The 23394-nt window shown below is 36.8% G+C and overlaps 1 protein-coding gene across 1 annotated transcript in view; it reads right to left on the bottom strand.

Moving 5' to 3' along the window:
* MAGI2 (membrane associated guanylate kinase, WW and PDZ domain containing 2) overlaps window positions 1-23394 on the bottom strand; it is a 1553247-nt gene that overhangs the window by 674966 nt on the left and 854887 nt on the right. The window contains exon 3 of the mRNA XM_055420681.2: window positions 17825-17944. Within this exon, the coding sequence (XP_055276656.1) occupies window positions 17825-17944 (120 nt within the window). The remainder of the gene's footprint in view (window positions 1-17824; window positions 17945-23394) is intronic.

Below are 23394 nucleotides of genomic sequence, written 5' to 3'. Positions count from 1 at the left end.
TTCCCTGGTGGCTCAGACAGTAAGGAATCTGCCTGCAATGTGGGAGACCGGGTTTGATCCCTGGATTGGGAAGATTCCCTGGAGGGTGGCATGGCAACCCACTCCAGAATTCTTGCCTGGAAAATCCCTATGGACAGAGGGGCCTGGTGGGCTACAGTCCATAGGGTCTCAGAGTCAGACACGGCTGAGCGACTAAGCACATATACACACACACACTGTGCAAAAGCTTTTGAGTTTAATTATGTCCTGTTTGTGTCAGACTTTATTTTTGGGGGCTCCAAAATCACTGCAGATGCTGATTGCAGCCATGAAATTAAAAGACGCTTGCTCCTTGGAAGGAAAGTTATGACCAACCTTGATAGTATATTAAAAAGCAGAGACATTACTTTGCCAACAAAGGTCCGTCTAGTCAAGGCAATGGTTTTTCCCGTGGTCATGTATGGATGTGAGAGTTGGACTGTGAAGAAAGCTGATCGCCGAAGAATCGATGCTTTTGAACTGTGGTGTTGGAGAAGACTCTTGAGAGTCCCTTATACTGCAAGGAGATCCAACCAGTCCATTCTAAAGGAGATCAACTGGGTGTTCATTGGAGGGACTGATGCTGAAGCTGAAACTGCAGTACTTTGGTCACCTCATGCGACGAGTTGACTCACTGGAAAAGACTCTGATGCTGGGAAAGGTTGGGGGCGGGAGGAGAAGGGGACGACGGAGAATGAGATGGCTGGATGGCATCACCGACTCTGTGGACATGAGTTTGAGTGAGCTCCGGGAGTTGGTGATGGACAGGGAGGCCTGGCGTGCTGTGATTCATGGGGTCACGGAGAGTCGGACACGACTGAACGACTGAACTGAATTGAACTGATGTCCTGTTTATTTTTGCTTTTACTTCCATTACTCTAGGAGACAAATTAATAAAAGATATTGCTGCAACTTTTGTCAAAGCATGTTTGATATGGATTGCCTTGAATCTGTAGATCACTTTGCATAGTTTGAATGTGTTACCAGTATTAAATCTTCCAATTCATGAACACAGAAATGTCTTTCCATTTTGTTTGTGTCTTTAAAATTTTTGTCAATGTTTTGTAGTTTTCTGTATGCTGGTCTTTCATCTCCTTAGTTAAGTCTTTTATGTATATTATTATTTATGGTGTTATTGTAAAGGAAATTAGTTTCCTAATTAAGCCTTATATTGACTAAATAATTTCCCACTGGGAAAATGTTCCTTCAGATGCAGACTTTGTGTCAAAGAAGGCTGGAAGCAATTTCAACTTTGTCACTTACTACCTGAGAGACTTCTTATAAGTTACTAAACATATTTGAGCTTCAGATTCTTCCTTGTAAAAAGGATTAAACTAATATTTTAATGGAAGAAACATTGTGAAAATTATAGATAGTGTATGCAAAGCATGAAGCCTAGTGTATTAGCCAGAATTATACAGAGAAAGAACAAATAGGATACATACGCCTAAAAACCAGAAGCACCAAGGGATAGGAGATCGATGTTCCAACTCAGTCAGGCAGAGAGCAAATTCAACCTTCTTTCACCTTTTTGTTATATTCAGACTCTCAACACATTGATTGTTGCCAATGCACATTGGGGAGGGCCATGTATGTTACTAAATTCACCAATTAAAATGCTTATCTATTCTAGAAACACACTTGTGGACATACCATAAACAATGTTTAACCATGTATCTAGGCATCCCAGGACCCAGTCAAATTCACACAGTTTTTTTTTTTTTAATCTTTTGATGCTGTAGTTATTTCAATCCAGAGGTTTATCCATTTGTGTATCCCCTTTAGAACAAGCCTACCAAGAGAGGTTGCCCATGTTTAGCAACTATTTACCAACACATTAAGTTTATTATTTCATCACCCCTGGCCATTAGATAGCATTTTAAAAAATTATCTAAGCACAATCTTTGTCTCTTTATCTATTATTTGTCCTAGTTCCACTCTTTAAAGTCACATAGAACAAGTCTCATTCATCTATTATGGCCTCCTCGTCAGACCACAGTGCTCAAGCTCTCCTAGAGCCCTCTCAGTAAAGGTACCAAACCAAGTTTAAGAAAAATCCAACTAGATTTGGTCCTTCAGTTCCTGGGCCTCAAACATATACTTGAACAAATACATTTTGGCTTCCTCTAGGCCACAGATGTTCCCTATGAATGCTTTGTTTCCCTGGAGTACTAAAATCTTTCACTGACTATCCTCTACATTATAAGACATTTATAGAATTTACTTTTCCGAAAATGTGTTGGTGATATGATTTTGCTGATATCAAAGAGATAAGAACTTTCTGGACACACAGATGTAGCCTGGGATGCAAACAACTCCATCAGACAATCACCCAGTTCTAAACATTGCAGTATTATACTTCTATTAAATTCCTTCAAGTACACCGCTAATATTTCTCATAATTGAAAGCAAATTGCTAGCCAAAAATGTTGTCAATGACTGCTGTAGGACTGGAATCCATCATGCCTCAGCAAGGCCTGTTAAAGTCAATTCTCTCTCTAGCAACCCAACAGTCCCCTCCCACAGAAGCTTCTCTTTACAACCCAAATTCTAGCTTCTCAACCTGCTGTCTCAATATTTTCAAGCTCATATTTAATATATTTTGTTATCTTTGGCAAGATCTTGATCAATACTCTCTTATTTTAAGGCAGCTGTGATCTACTTTCTTTCACTCTTGGAAATAATCTGCTCTCCTATATGATTTCTACTTCTACTATTGTTTATGAAAAGTAGATACCATAAGGATGTATTTTTCATTACTAGAGGAGTCATTAAATTTATGCAAAATTTAAGTGAAACATGTAACAAAAGTATTTTTCAAGTTACTGCAAACCCATGTTGGAAGAATACAAACGATTTTATTAAGTAATATTTCTGAATTCTATTTTGTAATAAGTTATTGGAGCAACTGTGGTCTCAAGTTACAATATAAATTAAGAATTTATATGATTTAATATAAGTCATTCATCTAATAAAAATTAAATGAATCATAATTATAAGAATACCCAAGAATAGAAAGTAATAAGTGACAAGAAATATATGGGACGTATTTAGCTAAGAATAAGCATTAACAAGGGATGGTTTAGAAATGAAGTAAAATTTTAAATAATAATAATAAAGACTAAATGAAAATAAAGTACATCTCTCTGCCTTTGTTAGCTCAATATTTTCATATACTCAGAGAGAAACATTTTTACTCCCCCCAAAAGCCTTCTGATTACTATGAAGAAGGCAGGCCTAGATAATGAAACAAGAATTTGAAGATGAAAGAATAATAAAAGAAAATGTTATATTTTCTAAATTACAGGGATATAATCTTATACTATAAAGAGAAAATGAGATAAAATATCCACTGAAATATTTTTCTCCATTCAAGCAAATATTAAGTATATAGGACCCATTTGGGAAGAGGGCAGATTCCAATACACGGTAGTGCTTACTGAATAACATGAAAAGTATAGTGTATTGGGACAAATTACATCTGTTTTTAGATAAATACCCTGCCAAACCACATAACTCATCTTTGTACAAAACTTCCATGAGCACACCCAATTCTAAAACATTGCTTCTTCCTACACAGGACTGAGAATTCATTTTAGTTAAACTTCCACTATATTCAACTAGTCATTGCTTTCTGGAGACATTTATAAATATCTGTATTATTCTCATTATTGTTCCTTGTAGCTATACAGGTAAAAAAAAAAAAAAATGTAAGAGTCAGCACCAATACATAAAACCATTTGAAGTAAAACTGCAGCATATCCCCAAAAGGAAGGATTTTTAGGACATAAAGTAGGAATATAGTAGAGAATCCATTAAGGGTTCTCAATTTTCAGGAGAAATCAAAATATAAACTAAGCAAGAATAAAGAAAGAGAATAAAGTCAGTGGGATTTTGGTAAAAATAAAACCCTTGAAAGATCAGTAAAAAGAAAATATAAATTCTGAGAGAATAAAAATACGAAAGGAGCTAAACATTAAAAGGAAAACAAGCAAGAAAACTACTAAAGTGAAGGTTAGTACAAAGGCAGGACCAAGAAAATGAAGGAAGAACATGATGACATAATGCTGCAAGAAAGCTTCCCAGTGGAAAATGTCTTTAACTTCTGATCAACATTCTAAGATGAATATATATAACACTCTCTGAATGTGAACTTTTCATGAAAATAAGCCAAGATAATGTTGTATCATTTCCTTCCCAATTGTAGGCTTTGAAAAAGTAGCCTGCAGCTATCACTCTTTAAGATTCCTAGCGGACAGGTGAGTATTTCAAAAAGTGAAGAAAAAAAAAAATCTACAAACTAGTGTGTTAAGATTAAAAAAAAATGGATGAACTTGTAAATTGAAGTTTATTAATACATTAATTTTTAACAGTTTGATAATGAGCCAATTCCTTTCATGGATCACAACTTTGTCAGGGTGAAAGGGCTTGCATAACTCAATGAAGTTACGAGTAATAGGATGAAAGCTATGACAAGCATAGACAGCATATTAAAAAGCAGAGACATCACTTTGCTGACAAAGATCTGCATAGTGAAAGCTATGGTTTTTCCACTAGTCATGTAGAGATGTGAGAGTTGGACCATAAAGAAGGCTGAGCAGTGAAGTGATGATTTTAAACTGTGGTGCTAGAGAAGACACGAGAATTCCTGGACTGCAAGGAGATCAAAGCAGTTATTCCTAAGGGAAATCAACCATGAATATTCATTGGAAGGACTGGTGCTGAAGCTGAAGCTCCAATACTTTGACCAACTGATACAAAGAGCCAACTCATTAGAAAAGACCCTGATTCTGGGAAAGACTGAAGGCAAAAAGAAGAAAGCAGAAGAGGATGAGATGGATATATAGTATCACCCACTCACTGGACATGAATCTGAGCCAACTCCCAGAGATAGTGAAGAACAGGGAAGCCTGGAGTGCTGCAGTCCATGGGGTTGCAAAGAGCTGGACATGACTTAGTGACCGAACAGCAACAACCAGGAGATAGTGGAGGACTGCGGAATCTGGCATGCTGCAGTCCATGGGGTCTCAAACAGTTGGACATGACTTTATGACTATATCAGTTCAGTTCAGTCGCTCAGTCGTGTCCGACTCTTTGCGACACCATGAATCAGCACGCCAGGCCTCCCTGTCCATCACCAACTCCCGGAGTACACTCAAACTCATGTCCACAGAGTCGGTGATGCCATCCAGCCATCTCATTCTCTGTCGTCCCCGTCTCCTCCCACCCCCAATCCTTCCCAGCATCAGACTCTTTTCCAGTGAGTCAACTCGTCACATGAGGTGGCCAAAGTATTGGAGTTTCAGCTTTAGCATCAGTCCTTCCAATGAACACCCAGGACTGATCTCCTTTAGAATGGACTGGTTGGATCTCCTTGCAGTCCAAGGGACTCTCAAAAGTCTTCTCCAGCACCACAGTTCAAAAGCATCAATTCTTCGGCGATCAGCCTTCTTCACAGTCCAACTCTCACATCCATACATGACCACGGGAAAAACCATAGCCTTGACTAGACAGACCTTTGATGGCAAAGTAATGTCTCTGCTTTTTAATATGCTATCTAGGTTGGTCATAACTTTCCTTCCAAGGAGTAAGTGTCTTTTAATTTCATGGCTGCAATCAGCATCCGCAGTGATTTTGGAGCCAGAAAAAAATAAAGTCTGAAATGCACCAATAGATTTATAGATCTATTTTAAATCTAACATATTCAAAAAATGACAAACATTATCAGGACCAAAGCGTGTGTTGTTTTCAACTTCATTATAATCTAGTAATTTTAAAAAATATACTTATATAAGCCTAGAACACTTGGGGCATATAAGAACATCAGGTTTGTCTGAATTTACTGAATACATTCATAAATTAATCATAGACAGCTTAATCAAGTGTTAATTTGAATATAAATTTGAACTGACATTATAAATTGTTTCTAGACAGAAGATAGTTAAAATATTTTATACCAAGATATGCATTCCATTTGCTCAGCATTTTCAGGGAGTGTAGTATTCTATTTAGGTGAATAGTCTAGCCTTTCCCTATGAGAAGCTCAAACTTTTAAAATTTTAATCATCTTCAAAGGAAATATTTCTCAAATATTACCTTTTTTTGCATATGTTAACTTTTGATTTGTTCAGGGTCATTATAAGGAAAATCAGTAGCTGTGCTAGGTTGCAATACTCTGCTATTTTTTGGCAGACTGACAAGTGCTCCCACTATAACAAATAATCCTACATGACTCTTTTATTTATTTTTTAATTTCATATGTACAGTTTTTGTACTTTTCCCCTCTCCTGAATCACTGTTATCAGTGTGCCTGTCTCTAGGAGTCTCCATCCTCTAATCTGCTGCTATATTTTACCATAAATTATGGAACCTTTCTATCTCTCCTATTTGTTTGGCCTCATTACCTCTATTCTCCACCTCTCCACTGATATTCTGTACTAGATGTAGAAAAATCAAGACAGTCATTGTAAAACTTTGACAAAAATTAAAGCAATCATGAAAGAAAAGGAAAGTGAAGTTGCTCAGTCATGTCCGACTCTTTGTGGCCCCATGGACTGCAGCCTACCAGGTTCCTCCATCCATGGGATTCTCCAGGCAAGAATACTGGAGTGGGTTGCCATTTCCTTCTTCCGGGGATCTTCCCGACTCAGGGATTGAACTCAGGTCTCCTGCATTGCAGGAAGACGCTTTACCCTCTCAGGACATAAATTATATGATAGGGTAATTATCATTAGTTTAAGAAGTATTTTGCTTACAGTCAATAGAACATGGGATGTGGACGTAGTGAGTTGCAGGAGGGCTACTGGAAGATATGGCTTTGTTGACTAAGTTTAGTAGGCTTTGAATTTGAGTAATCTAACAAACAATAGATCACAATGATGAAAACCAGACTGAGGAAAGGCCATAGGAAAATAAGATATGAATTCTGGAGAAAGTATTAGAGTTTATAGGATACTGAGAGAGAAACAAGTACAGGAACTCAGAACAGGGACTCATGAGGTAAATAATGAGAATTGAGACAAGAACAAAATGATTAAAATTATAATAGTAGAGAATCAAGGACAAAGGTTTTGAAGCTAAATTGATGCTGAGCTCTAAACTTCTGACCTAGAGCATTTTGAATTAGAAAGTGGATGTATTCCAGAGTTTCAATTCTGTTTGAACTTGTAGGCAGGAATTAAGGGATTCCCATTACTTTCTTGGAGGAAGGAACCTAGGCATTCATTCAACTTATATTGAGTGGTTCCTAAGTGCCAGAAACCATACTAAGGTAGCAGTGATCCAAACAAATTATTTAATCTCTTGAGGAGTTGACATTCAAGTGGGTGGATTCTGAGAATAATCAAATAAACAAATGGACATAGGATGTATTTTCAGTTATAGTCAGTACAATAAAGAAAGTAATCAGAGGAAGGGAACGAAGAATGTCAGCAGGTGTTATTTTGGATAAGGTTATTAGGTAAGAGTTTTCTGAAGATTCTTAGATGAATATCATGAATAAGAAAAGGGATATGTGGTTGTTTTGAAAACAAATAGTCTAGGAGAATGAAATGGCAAATTCAAGATCCCAAATAAGTGAGAATGTGCTTGTTCTATTTGAGGAACAGAACGGAGGCCAGCATAGTTAATAAGCTGAAGACATGCATGCTAAGTCACTTCAATCGCGTCCAACTCTTTGTGACTCCATGGACTATAGCTCACCAGGCTCCTCTGTCCATTCTCCAGGCAAGAATATTGGAGTGGGTTGCCATGACCTCCTCAATAGGCTGACGATAGTATGAGTAAAATTTTCCATTTTATTATAATTAATAACAATTATCAATTTTTAAAATTGGGCCTTAAAAATTCATATTTTAGAGTATTTAAGAATGAACTTTAATGAAAAAAAATCCCATGCAGACAAGATATGTTGACTATTTGAACTTTATCTTATTTGCTTGTTATATACATACATACACAGCTCATAACAGATCTAAGAGAGCTGATAACTGTATAAAGAGGGACTCACTGCTTCAGCATATTAAATTTTAACCTGATCTTATGAATAATTTTCCATAATTGCCAGATCAAAATGGATTAGAGAGCTAAATGTAAGACCAGAAACTATAAAACTCCTAGAGGAGAACGTAGGCAAAACACTCTCTGACATAAATCACAGCAGGATCCTCCATGACCCACCTCCCAGAATATTGGAAATAAAAGCAAAAATAAATGGGACCTAATTAAAATCAAAAGCTTCTGCACAGCAAAGGAAACTATAAGTAAGGTGAAAAGACAGCCTTCAGAATGGGAGAAAATAATAGCAAATGAAGCAACTGATAAAGGATTAATCTCCAAATTATACAAGCAGCTCCTGCAGCTCAATTCCAGAAAAATAAATGACCCAATCAAAAAATGGGCCAAAGAACTAAACAGACATTTCTCCAAAGAAGACAGAAAGATGGCTAACAAACACATGAAAAAATGCTCAACATCCCTCATCATCAGAGAGATGCAAATCAAAACCACAATGAGATACCATTTCACACCAGTCAGAATGGCTGCTATCCAAAAGTCTACATGCAATAAATGCTGGAGAGGATGTGGAGAGAAAGGAACCCTCTTACACTGTTGGTGGGAATGCAAACTAGTACAGCCACTATGGAGAACAGTGTGGAGATTCCTCAAAAAATTGGAAATAGAACTGCCATATGATCCAGCAATCGCACTCCTGGGCGTACACACCGAGGAAACCAGAACTGAAAGAGACACGTGTACTCCAATGTTCATTGCAGCACTGTTTATAATAGCCAGGACATGGAAGCAACCTAGATGTCCATCTGCAGACGAATGGATAAGAAAGCTTTGGTACATATACACAATGGAGTATTATTCAGCCATTAAATAGAATACATTTGAATCAGTTCTAATGAGGTGGATGAAACTGGAGCCTATTATACAGAGTGAAGTAAGCCAGAAAGAAAAACACCAATACAGTATACTAACACATATATATGGAATTTAGAAAGATGCAAATGATAACCCTGTATACGAGACAGCAAAAGAGACACAGATGTATAGAACAGTCTTTGGGACTCTATGGGAGAGGGTGAGGGTGGGATGATTTGGGAGAATGGCATTGAAACACGTATGTTGTCATATGTGAAACGAATCACTAATTCAGGGTCAATGCATGTTATAGGATGCTCGGGGCTGGCATGCGGGGATGACCCAGAGGGAGGATAAAAGGAGGAGGGAGGTGGGAGGGGGGTTCAGGAGGGGGAACTTATGTAAACCTGGGGCAAATTCATATCAGTGTATGGCAAAACCAACCAATATAATATTGTAAAATAATTTGCCTCCAAAAAAAAAAAAGAATATTAAAAAATAAATAAATAAATAAATAAAATCTTCGATAAGGAAGAACTTTCATATGGAATGAATCTTACACAGCATGACTGTTTTCAAATATAGGGACAAAAGGGTATTTTTTGAGAAATGATGGTTTAGCTGGTAAAGAATCTGCCTGCAATGCAGGAGACATAGGAGATTTGGGTATTGTCCCTGGGTGGGGAAGATCCCCTGGAGGAGGAAAATGGCAACCCACTCCAATATTCTTGCCTGAAAAAGCCCATGGACAGAGGAGCCTGGCAGGCTAAGGTCTAAAGGGTTGCAAAGAGTTGGCACAACTGAACAACTACGCACTCCCACAGGCACTGCAGTCACAGTTTGACTAATATTTAGTCAAAGCACTCAATATATCTGTCTATTTTGCAGCATGATCAATGGAGGCCTCAAAGTTTCAGATATTGTTTTATACACAGTCTGAATGAGAATTATAGTTTATAAAAGCAATTCATAAAACCATCTACATCTATTGTAACTTTGTTGGAGATTGAGATCAATGTTCTTAAATAAAATATTTAGTAATAAAAATAAGGGCATGCACAACTTTCCTATTTTAGTGATTTTCATTCCCCCGAGAGAAATAACAAATCTGTGGTCAATCAGATTGTAGATCCTACCATCTCTTACATTAGAAACATGGAAATATAAGGATGTCTCAGAAAGTTTTATTTTTCAGATTTGAAATTCATATACAAAACTCGCTGTGTAAAGTCCGGTGACAGGTTATAATTTTCAAATAATATATGAAATAAGTGTTTGAAAAAAGTTTGACAGGAAAGGGACATCAGGGCATCACTGAAAATAACTGGAATAAATAAAACTTCTCCTTTAGGAAGATGTTTATGTCTAATATAAGACGAATGACAAGAGTTACTGATCATTGCTATATTGATATTATTTTAGAGAAACATGAACTCTCATGTAGAAGACTGTTGTAATCACTTTGATCAAGAATTGATGTTGTAGAATGAGTAAATGTACTGTCTTTGGCATTTCCTGGTGACTCAGATGGTAAAGAAGCTACCTTCAATGTAGGAGACCAGGGTTCTATCCCTGGGTCAGGAAGACCCCCTGGAGAAGGAAATGGCAACTCATTCCAGTATTCTTGCCTAGAGAATCCAATGGACAGTAGAGCATGGCAGGCTAGAGTCCATAGGGTTGTAAAGAGTCAGACATGTCTGAGCAACTAACATTTTTCACTTAACATTGTTTTTGATAGTCATGGATACAGTCAAGATACAGTAAATATCATTCAATATGTATCAATATACACATAAACATTACAAAATAGTTATTAGCAATATTGTTATCCATTTTATCCCCACTCAGAAAAACAACTCAAGAGGGTCTTGAAAATATTTACCCAATCAGCAAAGGCAAATAGGTCCTACTTGTTTAAGTAGTGAAGAGAAATAGAAGTAAAAAATTTAGTCAGGCATTTTTTTCTTCCCACTATATGAATGTCATGATATTTATTTCAAACGAAATCTCTATTTGTTTCAGATAAAAATTTATAAGGGATGTGTACAGAAGTTGGAAAATCATTGTAATTAAACACGTAAGCTTGAGGAACTCTAAGTAAACCCCAAATATCACAGTTTTGGATAATATCATTGTGGGTCGTAGGAGAGTCAAAGAAGCAAGTCTCATGTCCATTATTACTGGCTTTATTTTAATAATGTACTCCAAAAAAGGTTGGTCCTGATTCTTTCATCTACATTGAACAAAAACATATAGAACCAACGTGGAAACTTGTTAATATTGTAGTTTAGGTAATATTAATAGTAAACAGGTCATTTTATTTTCCTTGACTTCAGTTTTTAAGTTATAATTTAAGTTATAATTTAAATTAGTTAATTAATTTATTGGTTTGTCCTGTCTACTCCCTCTTGGGGAAAAAAGAATACTTAGAAATAGGCATTTGCATTACATATTTTTGAAAAGACTGGGCTTATAAAAGTCCCAAACCAAAAGAGAATTTTATCACATTTTAATGCACAATAACACTTCCAGTCTTGGTACCTTACACAGGAGCAAAGCAGCATGCAAAAACCATATACTCTCTGTAAACAGCTTTGAACACAAATTGAATCACTTACAAAAAACCTCTGGTGTTATAAGATCTCAAAGGGGTGTAAAACTTCACTAAATGTGTTTTTCTTTTACTGGTCAAATAAACATGTAGTGAACCTTATGTACAAATGTTTAGTGTTTCTAAAATGAACACCAAAATGCATGGCTTAGAATCTTCCACAATAGGAAAATTGTCAAGAGAAAGAAAAAGAAGGAAACATCAATAGAAAAAAGAAATGTTACAATATGTAATAACACCTGGACCCTTTTAACTGCAAGCTCCAAGAATCTATTGTTGCCATGGAGGTTATTATTTACATAGGAAAATTTTTCTCTTATAACAGAATATAAGGGAAAGAGAAAAAAAATGAATTTTCTCTCTCTTTGGTATCCTGGAATGACAGCAATCTTAGCATCAACTGAAGCATTGATCTTCCCTTCAGGAAATATTTATATTTCAGTGGATAGAAGGTTGTGTTTATAGAAGAATGGCTTTTCTGAAGATTGTTTATAGTACCAATAATGATTTTTCATTGGATTGAGCATCCCTCAGACACCAATGCTATCTTGACTGGAAATAGAGAATCAAATTTCAATAATACATGTACCTAGCTAATGCTAAAAGAAGTGGATGTGGACTTTAATTAGTGAAACTGAATGATTTTATGTAAAATGTATTGTATCTCATTCATCATAGGAGTGACTGGCTTATTTTCTAGAAAATTATTCATCCTTAATACTTAAAATTTTATAGACTTGTATGTGATATACTAGGAAGAATAGCACTCATTTATGTACAAACACGAGAAAAAACTTGATTTTCATAATCCTTGTAGTAAAACGTTTAAGAAACTAGGTGTGCTATTTAAAGGAAGAGGAACCAAAGGTCATATTGCCAACATCCACTGGATCACAGAGAAAGCAAGAGAATTCCAGAAAAACATCTATTTCTGCTGCACTGACTACTCTAAAGCTTTTGACTATGTGATCACAACAAACTGGAAAGTTCTTAAAGAGATGGAAATACCAGACCACCTTACCTGCCTCCTGAGAAACCTGTATACAGGTCAAAAAGCAACAGTTAGAACTGGACATTGAACAACAGACTGCTTATTTAACTTCTGTGCAGAGTACATCATGTAAAATGCTGGGCTGGATGAAGCACAAGTTGGAATCAACACTGCCAGGAGAAATATCAATAACCTCAGTATGCAGATGACACCACCCTAGTGGCAGAAACAGAAAAGGAACTAAAGATCCTCTTGATGATGGTGAAAGAAGTGAAAAGCTGGCTTAAAACTCAGCATTCAAAAAACTAAAGTCATGGCATCTTGTCCCATCACTTCATGGCAAGTAGATGGAGAGACAATGGAAACAGTGACAGACTTTATTTTCTTGGGCTCTGAAATCACTGTGGATGGAGACTGCAGTAATGAAATTAAAAGATGCTTGCTCCTTAGAAGAAAAGCTATGACAAACCTAGACAGCATATTAAAAAGCAGAGGCATCAATTTTCTGACAAAGGTCTGTATAATCAAAGCTATGGTTTTTCCAGTAGTCACATACGGATATGCGGATTATACCATAAAGAAGGCTGAATGCTGCAGAATTGATGCTTTTGAACTGTGGTGCTGGAGAAGACTCTTGAGAGTCCCTTAGACAATAAGGAGATCAAACCAGTTAATCCTGAAGGAAATGAACCCTGAATATTCATTGAAAGGACTGATGCTGAAGCCGAAGCTCCAATACTTTGATCACTGCATATGAAGAGCAGCCTCATAGGAAAAGTCCCTGATGCTGGGAAAGATTGAGGGTAAGAGAAGAAGGGGACAAAAGAGGATGAGATGGTTGGATGACATCACTGACTCAATAGACATGAGTTTGGGCAGACTCGGGAGATAATGAAGGAAAGGGAAGCCTGACATGTGGCAGTTCATGGTGTCGCAAATAGTCAGACACAACTGAGCAACTGAATTAAAGCAAGTCCATATACCATGATTAGGAGAAACCACAGTATTAAGGTGAAGGTGAGTGTCTTATTGCATTATATTCTGTCAGATGCCCTAATAACTTGCTGAGTTTGACTTGGTCCTCTTAAAAATGGAAGGAATCAAGCTTATGTCCATTTAAAGAAAAACTTGAAGACCAGTGGTTCCTTCAATAGATAGAAAAATAACTTTGCTTCATTTTAAAAGCAGAACAGCAAAATACAATATTGAATGTTAGAACTGCTGCTCTGGAACATGACCATGGATAATCTCACTAGATAAATTATTGTCTAGGTGCAGCTCAAGGGACATGGGTTTAGTTAATGATGACATTCAGAATGCAGGCTGAGACAGTGTGAGTGGCCAGTGAAACCATGAATGCAGCATTCCAAACACTGGAAGTAAGTAAGGCAGGATTCATGGATTTAGATCCCTGGGTAATTCAGCACTTCGGACAGTTCTCAAGGGCCATTGCTTCCTTCTGTAAAGTACATAACCTTTAGACTACCAAATGTACTTATTTAATTCTGTCAGTATCTCATTTATACCCGCAGATGACCTTAATCCCCAAAAAACTGCCTGCATTCATCCACAGAACTCTGTGGTCTTTTCACATGAAGCCTATATCTTCAGTCCTGATACGAAGGTTTGTGGTGTTATCTCCTGTTACTTGAGGTTATGTCAGGCTGAAACTAGGCCTTGTTATATTAATTTAATTTTCAACCTGACTGAAAGTTGAAGATGAGATCACCCAAGTCGTGGAAGAGTCTTTACCAACACCTGATGGTCCATTAGAGTCAAGTCCTCTGGGCCATTTACAGGCAAGGCCATTTGGCAGCTGTTGTAGAACAAACTGAAAGAAGTTGCTCATACTAGATGGGGGGTTGGTGATGCAGAAAAAAACTAACAATCTGCTAAAATGCTGTCTCGTGCTATGTGGCCTAACTGCAGATGATGGTATAAGCATATTAAAGCTTTCCTTGCAGCCTCTGATAATAATATAATTATTCCTCTGGAGCAAGAACTTTGAGCCAATATCTAAGAGACAGAATGAAATCTAGTTTCTAATCAAATAACAGATACTAGAATTTGTTAAATTAGCATTACTGACAACAAGACAAAGTATATACATACATATACCAGTCTTAAGAATCCCATACAGTTAACAGGTCTGAGCTGAGAGGAACTCAATTTCTTTTTAAGTTCTTTAGTGGATTCACAGATATCAGAAGTGAATTTTCTTGTCTGGCTGACAGCTGTGAAGAGTAGGCATGAGAAGTCACGAGAATGGTCTAGCAAGAAGGAAGAAGACCAATGGCCCAAATAGTGCAGAAGGGAGAACATATAACAGGGAAACTGGCATTTTATTAAATAAAACTTACAAGAAAGTGATACAAGAAAGCTTGATAAATATAAACGTTCTGAGGTCTGTCTTTATCTACTTGAGTAGAACATGATTGCTACGCAGTATACTCTGAAAGAACCAACAGTAGAAGAGGCATTCCCTAGGCTTCCATGATGGGTAACATATTAATAACACAAGTAACTCTGGCAGCTCTGAGTTTAGAGCTTGTGATTAATCCTGAAGGAATAGCAGTGATTTTATCAGAATGCCAATTCTATTGATTTCTCAGCTGTAACTATAGGAAAATCTGAAGATTTTGAGATTTGAGAATGCTCTATTCATGTCCACACAGATGGTTATATGACCTAAGAAAAGAGATTCTTATTTATCCAAGTACACAATGTGTTTTTATAAATAATAGCCCTGATTCTCTGAAGTCATATGTGTAAACCAGCCTCATTATTCAAAAATCAGCTCTATGAACACGGGGTGATTAACAATTTGGCAACAATTTAGCCAACTTTACTCTCAATGCTAAAAAAATGTCTGAAGAAGATTTAGGACAAGCCACCCTAAATCATAACATAATTTAGTTATGTTTGTATGGTTTCAGGATATTGGAATGATGTTGGTTGTTAAGGCATAGGTTCTTTGCTACATAAAGACGGTAATTAAATACAAGGCATTATTACTGGCAGACGTAGAAACTAATGAATGATGTTGCAAAGTCCACACGAAAATATACTACAAAATTCATTGTTAATTTACTCTGATTTCTTTGATATCCTTATTTTGTATGATTTATACAGGCATTTTTCATGTATACCTTAAGGCATCCTATATGATCAGCATAGCTCTTTATTTAACTGCTATGTATAAAATTGGAGAAGGAAATGGCAACCCACTCCAGTGTTCTTGCCTGGAGAATCCCAGGGACGGGGGAGCCTGGTGGGCTTCCGTCTATGGGGTCACACAGAGTCGGACATGACTGAAGTGACTTAGCAGCATGTATAAAATAGATAAGCAACAAGAATATATTGTATAGCATAGGGAATTGTACCCATCACCTTGTAATAACTCTCAATGGAGTATAATCTATAAGAATATTGAATCATGCTCTATACCTGAAACTAATATAATACTCTAAATCAACTATACTTCAATAAAAATAAATTATATAATATTTTCAATCAATCTTCTATCATTCATTTTTTACAACAAGAAGAAACAACATTCAAATATAAAGTCATTTTCTTTTCCTAGGTATTTTTGCTTCTTTCCTACGAACATGGCAATAAGTAGCTTAACGTCTGAGCTATAACTTAGGCACATGTCTCAGCCCAAAGTGCCATAGAAGTGTGAGGCAAAACAAGATTATAATACTTCTGACAACTTAAAAATCCTGAGTTCTTAAATAACTATAGTCCACTGGACATTTACAAGTAAATGAAGGAGGAAAAAGGTGAACAAACTGTTACAAACCTAGTTGTTCACTATAGACCTCTGATATTTGATGGGCTAAGCAGCAATGCATATGAATTTTGTTCTTAGTTTCACACACTATTAATTATAGTTCAGTAAGACTAGATTCATCTTTGGACTTCATAGTACATATAAGAAAAATTTACATATACAATACTGTGGTATAACAATAAAAGTATTATTTTCTACTGCTTTCTAGTTCCAGTAAAATCTCCCTGCTCAGACACGGATCTGTAATTTCATTCAGTTCAGTTCAGTTCAGTTCAGTTGCTCAGTCGTGTCCGAATCTTTGTGACCCCATGAATCACAGCACGCCAGGCCTCCCTGTCTATCACCAACTCCCGGAGTTCACTCAAACTCATGTCCATCGAGTCGGTGATGCCATCCAGCCATCTCATTCTCTGTCGTCCCCGTCTCCTCCCGCCCCCAATCCCTCCCAGCATCAGAGTCTTTTCCAGTGAGTCAACTCGTCGCATGAGGTGGCCAAAGTATTGCAGTTTCAGCTTTAGCATCAGTCCTTCCAATGAACACCCAGGATTGATCTCCTTTAGAATGGACTGGTTGGATCTCCTTGTAGTCCAAGGGACTCTCAAGAGTCTTCTCCAACACCACATTTCAAAAGCATCAATTCTTCAGCACTCAGCTTTCTTCACAGTCCAACTCTCACATCCATACATGACCACTGGAAAAATCATAGCCTTGACTAGACGGACCTTTGTTGGCAAAGTAATGTCTCTGCTTTTTAATATACTATCTAGGTTGGTCATAACTTTCCTACCAGACAGAAACTATTACATGCCTGTAGATATTACTTAAACATACACAGGGTATCATGTTGTTATTTATTTGTATTTTTCAATGCTTTCATTATCCTTTGAGGTTCACAGACACTACCTGGGTTACTTAATATTCACAGTGGGTAAGGAGTAAAGCCAGGTTTGGAACTGAAGCAGATCCTGGCTTAGGTTACAGTGCTTTTTCTACTAAAATGTACTTCCCACATTCAAGGTTTTAATTTCATTCATTCATGTTTGACACAGGCATGCAAGGAAACTTGAGATAGAGCTTTGGAGTTCATCCACAATTCATATTTTTTCCTACACCAACATTTTCTACGAGAGGTCAGTGAAGGCAAGTGAAGTGAAGTAACTGGAGAAAACTGCACAGAAATAGTTACAGGACTGTGGAACTCAAGCCCTGTGGTCCTTTCAATTCAGTTCAGTTCAGTCGCTCCTTTAGATGCTACCTAAAGATCAAGATACTTTAGCTGAAGATCACAACTTACTCTCAGGATATCCGTAACACAAGGTTACAGTGGGAATATACATATATATTTCTATTGGCATCTCAAGAGAAGAATTTACCCAGATATATTTTAAATTTTCTTTACAAAATACTCTTCTAAAGTGACCTCATTAAAGCTCTCAAACCAAAACAATAGCAATTCAGTAATGTGGTGTTCTAATGCATTTGTCAAAAGAGAAAAATGTGATGCAACAAGAAATAAATTCAGCAGTAGAGCTGTGCTTACCTTCATAAGTCCCACTTTCTAGGAGAGCACCACTTTTCTCCAATTCCATAAAATCTTCAACAGTGATGAAAATATAGTCCACTCCGGGGACCTCACCCTCCTTATGTGGCCTTGTGGTGCCTGAATAAGGAAAAAATTAAAAACAAAAGAAAGACTCTAAGTAATTTGTTGCTGAATTTTAGAAATACCACCATACTTCTGAATATTCAATAACACTTGTTTGTACATCCTGTGAGTTGGCAGTTTGCATTTGTCCTTCTGTTTGTTTGGAAACAGAAAATAGCAGGGGGTTAAGATTAAAGGAAACATACAAAGCATTTTTCTTCAAGTTTATAAAGGGCTTGTAGCCATGGAATGTGGCTGCGTAGATTTTTCAGTAAAAAATGCAGACCATTATGCCCTTTTTGAAGAGGTGGTTTGAATATTGGGCCAGGAGTATGCTAGCTCAGGAATCTACATATCTCACTACCATGAAAGGACCTCTATTGTTCTGTAGACCGCTTTGCTATGACATAAAATATAATGGAAAATAGAAATGTTAGCAAAATGTCAATTTACTTTTATATTTTCATGATCTGCTCCTTTGGGGGAGGGAGGGTGTTGTCATTTGTTAAAAATTATTTTGTACCAAATAATGGCTGGTTTAAAGTATCAGAAAATATACTTAGAATTAAATAACTAAATACTAATTAGAATTGAGAAATGATTATAATTAAATCAGTATTATATCAGTAACACAGTCATTTTTCTTTCTTCATTCTTGCTTTTAATTCTAATTAAATTGGAATGCGATACCCTCCCAGGGTCATTGCAAGGGTCCACAACTCTTCTTTCCTGTATATCACCTATAGAGTAAACAGCCACAGGGACTCAATCCTATTGCTTAGTATAGCTCCGTTGGAAAAGTCAGGTTCCGAGATCTCTGTCCAGCTTGTGGGGTGAGAACCAAAAGTGAGACATATCAAGGCTGTGGATTCATTTCCTGGAACACTTCCTTTCCTGAGAAAGCTTTAAGCATCTTCCTTCCTTTTTCAATGCTACCTACATAAGACATTTTGCATAGTCTGATCAGAATTTCCATAAGGCATACATGCAAATAGTACGCACAAGTACATAGAAGGGAAGTGTGTAAGCCAAGGACTGGTACACTTGCAGGCTCACTGACATGCAAGCTTCCAGTCACATTCTTTATATAATAGAAAAAGTATTAATATTTCAAACCCTTAAATTTATTTTCACTCTCCAAAATCTTTATCAACTAGGCCGTGCAATGGCCAATCAGTTCTTCCTTTAGTCTATTAGGATCAGATCTGGATGACAAATGAGAAGCATAAACTAATGTCAGAATATACAGTGTGTTGGAAAATTCATTTTGGGTAAAAAATGATTAATTTCCACTGAAAATACTTTTTAAAGTTTGAAGGCATTATGTTCTAAAATTAAATTTTACAATCTTCTTTGAGGGTTGCAAAACAATTTTTTCCCATAATCATGTTTAATGACTTCCTCCTGAATTTGTTATTTTAACTGTGCATTTTATAATATTCACTACTGCTTTTATGTTACAAAATACAAACCTCCCACACCTAGTATGCATAATGTTGTCAAATGAATGTTTCTATGAGAACCTAACTTTCAATATATTGACTTTTTATGTTCTTAACCCTTGTGAATTAAAAGCCCATTAACACAGTTTTTGGCAATCAATTTGTTTTTCTATTTATTTAGAACACACTCTAATCATTAAGAAAAATCACATAACAAAGTTTCAATTTTCCTTCCTAATTTATCTGCATGTTTCAGAAGCTACACCCTTTGCCTAAATGCTTGCAGTGCCGTAATGTGCTGCTAGCACAATGTAAGCATTGCCCACAAGCTTGAGGGCAATTTCCAGGGCTGCTGACTTGACTAGCATGAGTTGCCTCACCGAATTCTAGTGAACATGTCTGCGGCTGTGCTCTTTTTGGAAGGACCATTAGTACTTCAGTTTACTGGTTGGCTTTCCATCTACACCTTGCACATCAGGCCAATGTGACAGAGTTCTTGCCTCAGGGATTCTGCCTGTGACTGCATCATTGTCACCTGTTGCTGTTGACCTGCCTGATGCTGGCTGCCTATTAGGACTGGGGGCCTGCCCACTTCACTCTTCTTGATGAAGTTCTACAGTACAATCTTAAATGCTGCAATTCCATCTTTGGCATCAATCTCCTACTCTTTTCTCTTGTTCTGTTCTTCTTTCTAATTACACCCTCCAATCTTCTGATCTCTCTTAATTTTCCTGATGTTCCTCATATTTGACTTCACTTGTTTTTCTATCTACTAAGGAGCTGGGTATCTGAAATGTCTTCTTTCCTTTAGTTCATCTTCAACATTTCCCATAGCTTAATAAGCCTCTGAGTTCTCTATCAGCTATTTAATTCACAGACTATAGCTGCTGTAGAAAACCATGAGCTTTCACTGACAAAGTACCCTACAGATTCAGGCTTTTTAATGTTAGCTTTGTTTTGTTTTTCCTTGACAACTTTTTTGTTTATTCATTTTTATAATTTGAAGTGTAGTTGATTAGTGAAGTTGTGCCAATCTCTGCTGTACAGCAAAGTTGACTCAGTTTTACACATATATACATTCTTTCTTTAAAATATTCTTTTTCATTATACTTTATCTCAGGAGATTGGATATAGTTCCTTGTGGTATACATAAGGACTTCGCTGTTTATCTGTTCTAAATGTAATAGTTTGCATCTACCAACCCCAAATTCCCAGCTCATCCCTCTCCCCTCCCCCTTCTAATGTTAGCTTGATTCTACTGATGCATGGAAATCCTTTTAATAAGTATATCTCCTTCCCTCTCCGACACCACCCCACCATTTTCAAATACGCCAAGGCTTCGACTTTCAGCAGAAGACATTAGCTCATTCTCTTTCTGCTGATGAAAGAGATATTCTGAATTAAAATTTCTTAACGTCTCCTAATTTCTGCCTCCTTCATTTGCATTATTTTCATCCTTAATTCTAATCATCCATCCATCTTATCAAGACTAATCTCTTCTGTTTTCTCTCAAAGTCTAGTTTTTATGTTTTATCAAAGTTACACATATATTTTAAAGACTCTATACTTCTACAAGGTTTGTTATTCGACAAGTGTACAAGCTTTTATGTTTTAATGAAGACTTTTATCACCCCTCTCCAACACACTTTTCAATTTATCCAGACACTTTTAACTCTTTTAGCTGATTTCTGTTTTACCTCAATGTCTTTGAATAATTAACTTACGATGGTTCTTGTATTTATTTTAGTCACTATTGTGAAAGTGTCAGTTGCTCAGTTGTGTCCAACTCTTTGTGGCTCCATGGACTAATAGCCCGCCAGGCTCCCCTGTCCATGGGATTCCCCAGGAAAGAATATTGGAGTAGGTTGTCATTCCCTTCTCCAGGGGATCTTCCTGACTGAGGGATTGAATGCAGGTCTCCCACATTGCAGATATTCTTTACCATATGAGTCACAGGGAACTACTGATTTCTTGGTAAAGCAAATGAAGATTTAGCTCTTCTTGCCCATATTTCTTCATATCACTTCCTCTTTTTTTCCTCCTCCCATTCTCCCAGAAGAATAAACTTGCATTTAGATTACTATTTAACATTTACAGTAATAATACTATATAAATCTATTTCCAGCAGAACTATGTACTGCACTGATGAATTTTCCTTCCTTATATATTTTTACTCTAGATTGAATATTTCAATTTCTGCATTTCCACATATTGATCAATATTTCAATTAATTAATTCTCTTTTCCTTGGATAAACAAATCTCTCAGAATATACAAGAATATTTAATATTTTGTCGTTTATCCAATTGAAGACATTTCTCCTAGAGACTTCTGACCTGTTTCAATGTGGACTATGCTCATCTACTCCACAGCAATCATCCTGGGAGCTCCATTTGCCACCATCCTGGGGATTCATTTTGCCTCTTACCTCTGTTTTATCCCCTTTCCCCCAGATCCCGTATCTCTTTTTGTACTCCATTCCCTCATTTTGGCAGAGCACAAAGTCAGAAATCTTTCATCAAAAGTTGTATGGGAGCTACATTTTTTGAGACTTTGTATGTCTGAAAATGTCTTTATGTAACCCTCACGAGAGGCAAATTTGACTCAATATTTCAGGAAAATAGCATAATAAAAGCATATTTCCATCTTGCTCCTCTTGTTAATGTCACCACCATTTTTCCAGTCATGCATGCCATGAAAATTTCCCTAAGTGTCACATTTCAGGTCTCTTTCACTCTCTTATTATATCTCCAAATAGTTGGCAAATTCCATGCCCTATAACTCCACAATGTCATCCTTCTATCCTGCACTATCTCTGCTTCAAAGACCTCCCTTCCTGGACCAAACAATGCCTGTGTCACTAGTGTGCTTGTCTCTCCCTTTCGGTTTATCACTGAACTAGCTGATTAGCCATAGTAGAGGATGAAGTTGATCACAGCCTTTTCAAAGAGTTTATCTACCCAATCTGTAGTCAAAAAATTTAACTGAAAAAAGTAAAGAGAGGAAAATGCTACAAGTTAAAAACAGTCAGAAAAAGCTCAGATTCTATCATTGACAATAAAGGCAGCTCTCATAGGATGCCAGGTTACAGAGTTTCTTTAGAGGGATTTGCCTTGATGGAACATGTGAGAGGACATAATACAGGAATTTTCCGTGGCAGAAATATCTTCCTTTCTGGCTAACCAAGTGTCAATCTCCTTTCATTTTAGCCTAAATGTTCCATCATTAGAATTACTCTTTGGCTTAGACAAGATAGAAACTAACTTTAAAGCATATGCTATAGTAGATGGGAAGGTGAGCCATGGAGTCAAACTGCCTGAGCTTGTTGATGCTCTACCATGTGCTATCAGTAATATCTTGAGGAAGGTTTTTCATCTCTATAAACTCTAGGAATAATAGTAGGAACAATACCAGTAGCATCTTTAAGTAGTTAATTTGAAGAACAAATGAAATAATCCATAAAAAAGTACTTAATGTCTGGAAAATTCCAGGCACGCAGAAAAAATTATATGTTAAGTACTCTTGTCTGAAAGAACAGAGATGACATCATGGATAGTTGCTTTTCCCCATGAATTCTTGCCACAAATTATTAATTGAGCACTTATGTGGCAAACACTATTCAGGATACCTGGTATGTATCTTTGAGAAACACAGAATAGAAAAGAAACTTATATTCTAACAAGAAGAGACAGAGAATAAATACATAAAACATATTTTTCTAAGTTATATTCTATAAAGTGTTCAGTCAGTTCAGTTCAGTCACTCAGTCATGTCCGACTCTTTGAGACCCCATGAATCACAGCACTCCAGGCCTCCCTGTCCATCACCAACTCCTGGAGTTCACCCAAACCTATGTCCACCGAGTCAGTGATGCCATCCAGCCATCTCATTCTCCGTTGTCCCCTTCTCCTCCTGCCCCCAATCACTCCCAGCATCAGAGTCTTTTCCAGTGAGTCAACCCTTCACATGAGGTGGCCAAAGTATTAGAGTTTCAGCTTCAGCATCAGTCCTTCCAATGAACACC

Source organism: Moschus berezovskii, chromosome 3 (assembly GCF_049115385.1).
Source record: "Moschus berezovskii isolate FMDL1 chromosome 3, NW_MosBer_1.0, whole genome shotgun sequence".
Taxonomy (NCBI): domain Eukaryota; kingdom Metazoa; phylum Chordata; class Mammalia; order Artiodactyla; family Moschidae; genus Moschus; species Moschus berezovskii.
This window is presented reverse-complemented; position numbering and strand designations above follow the sequence as displayed.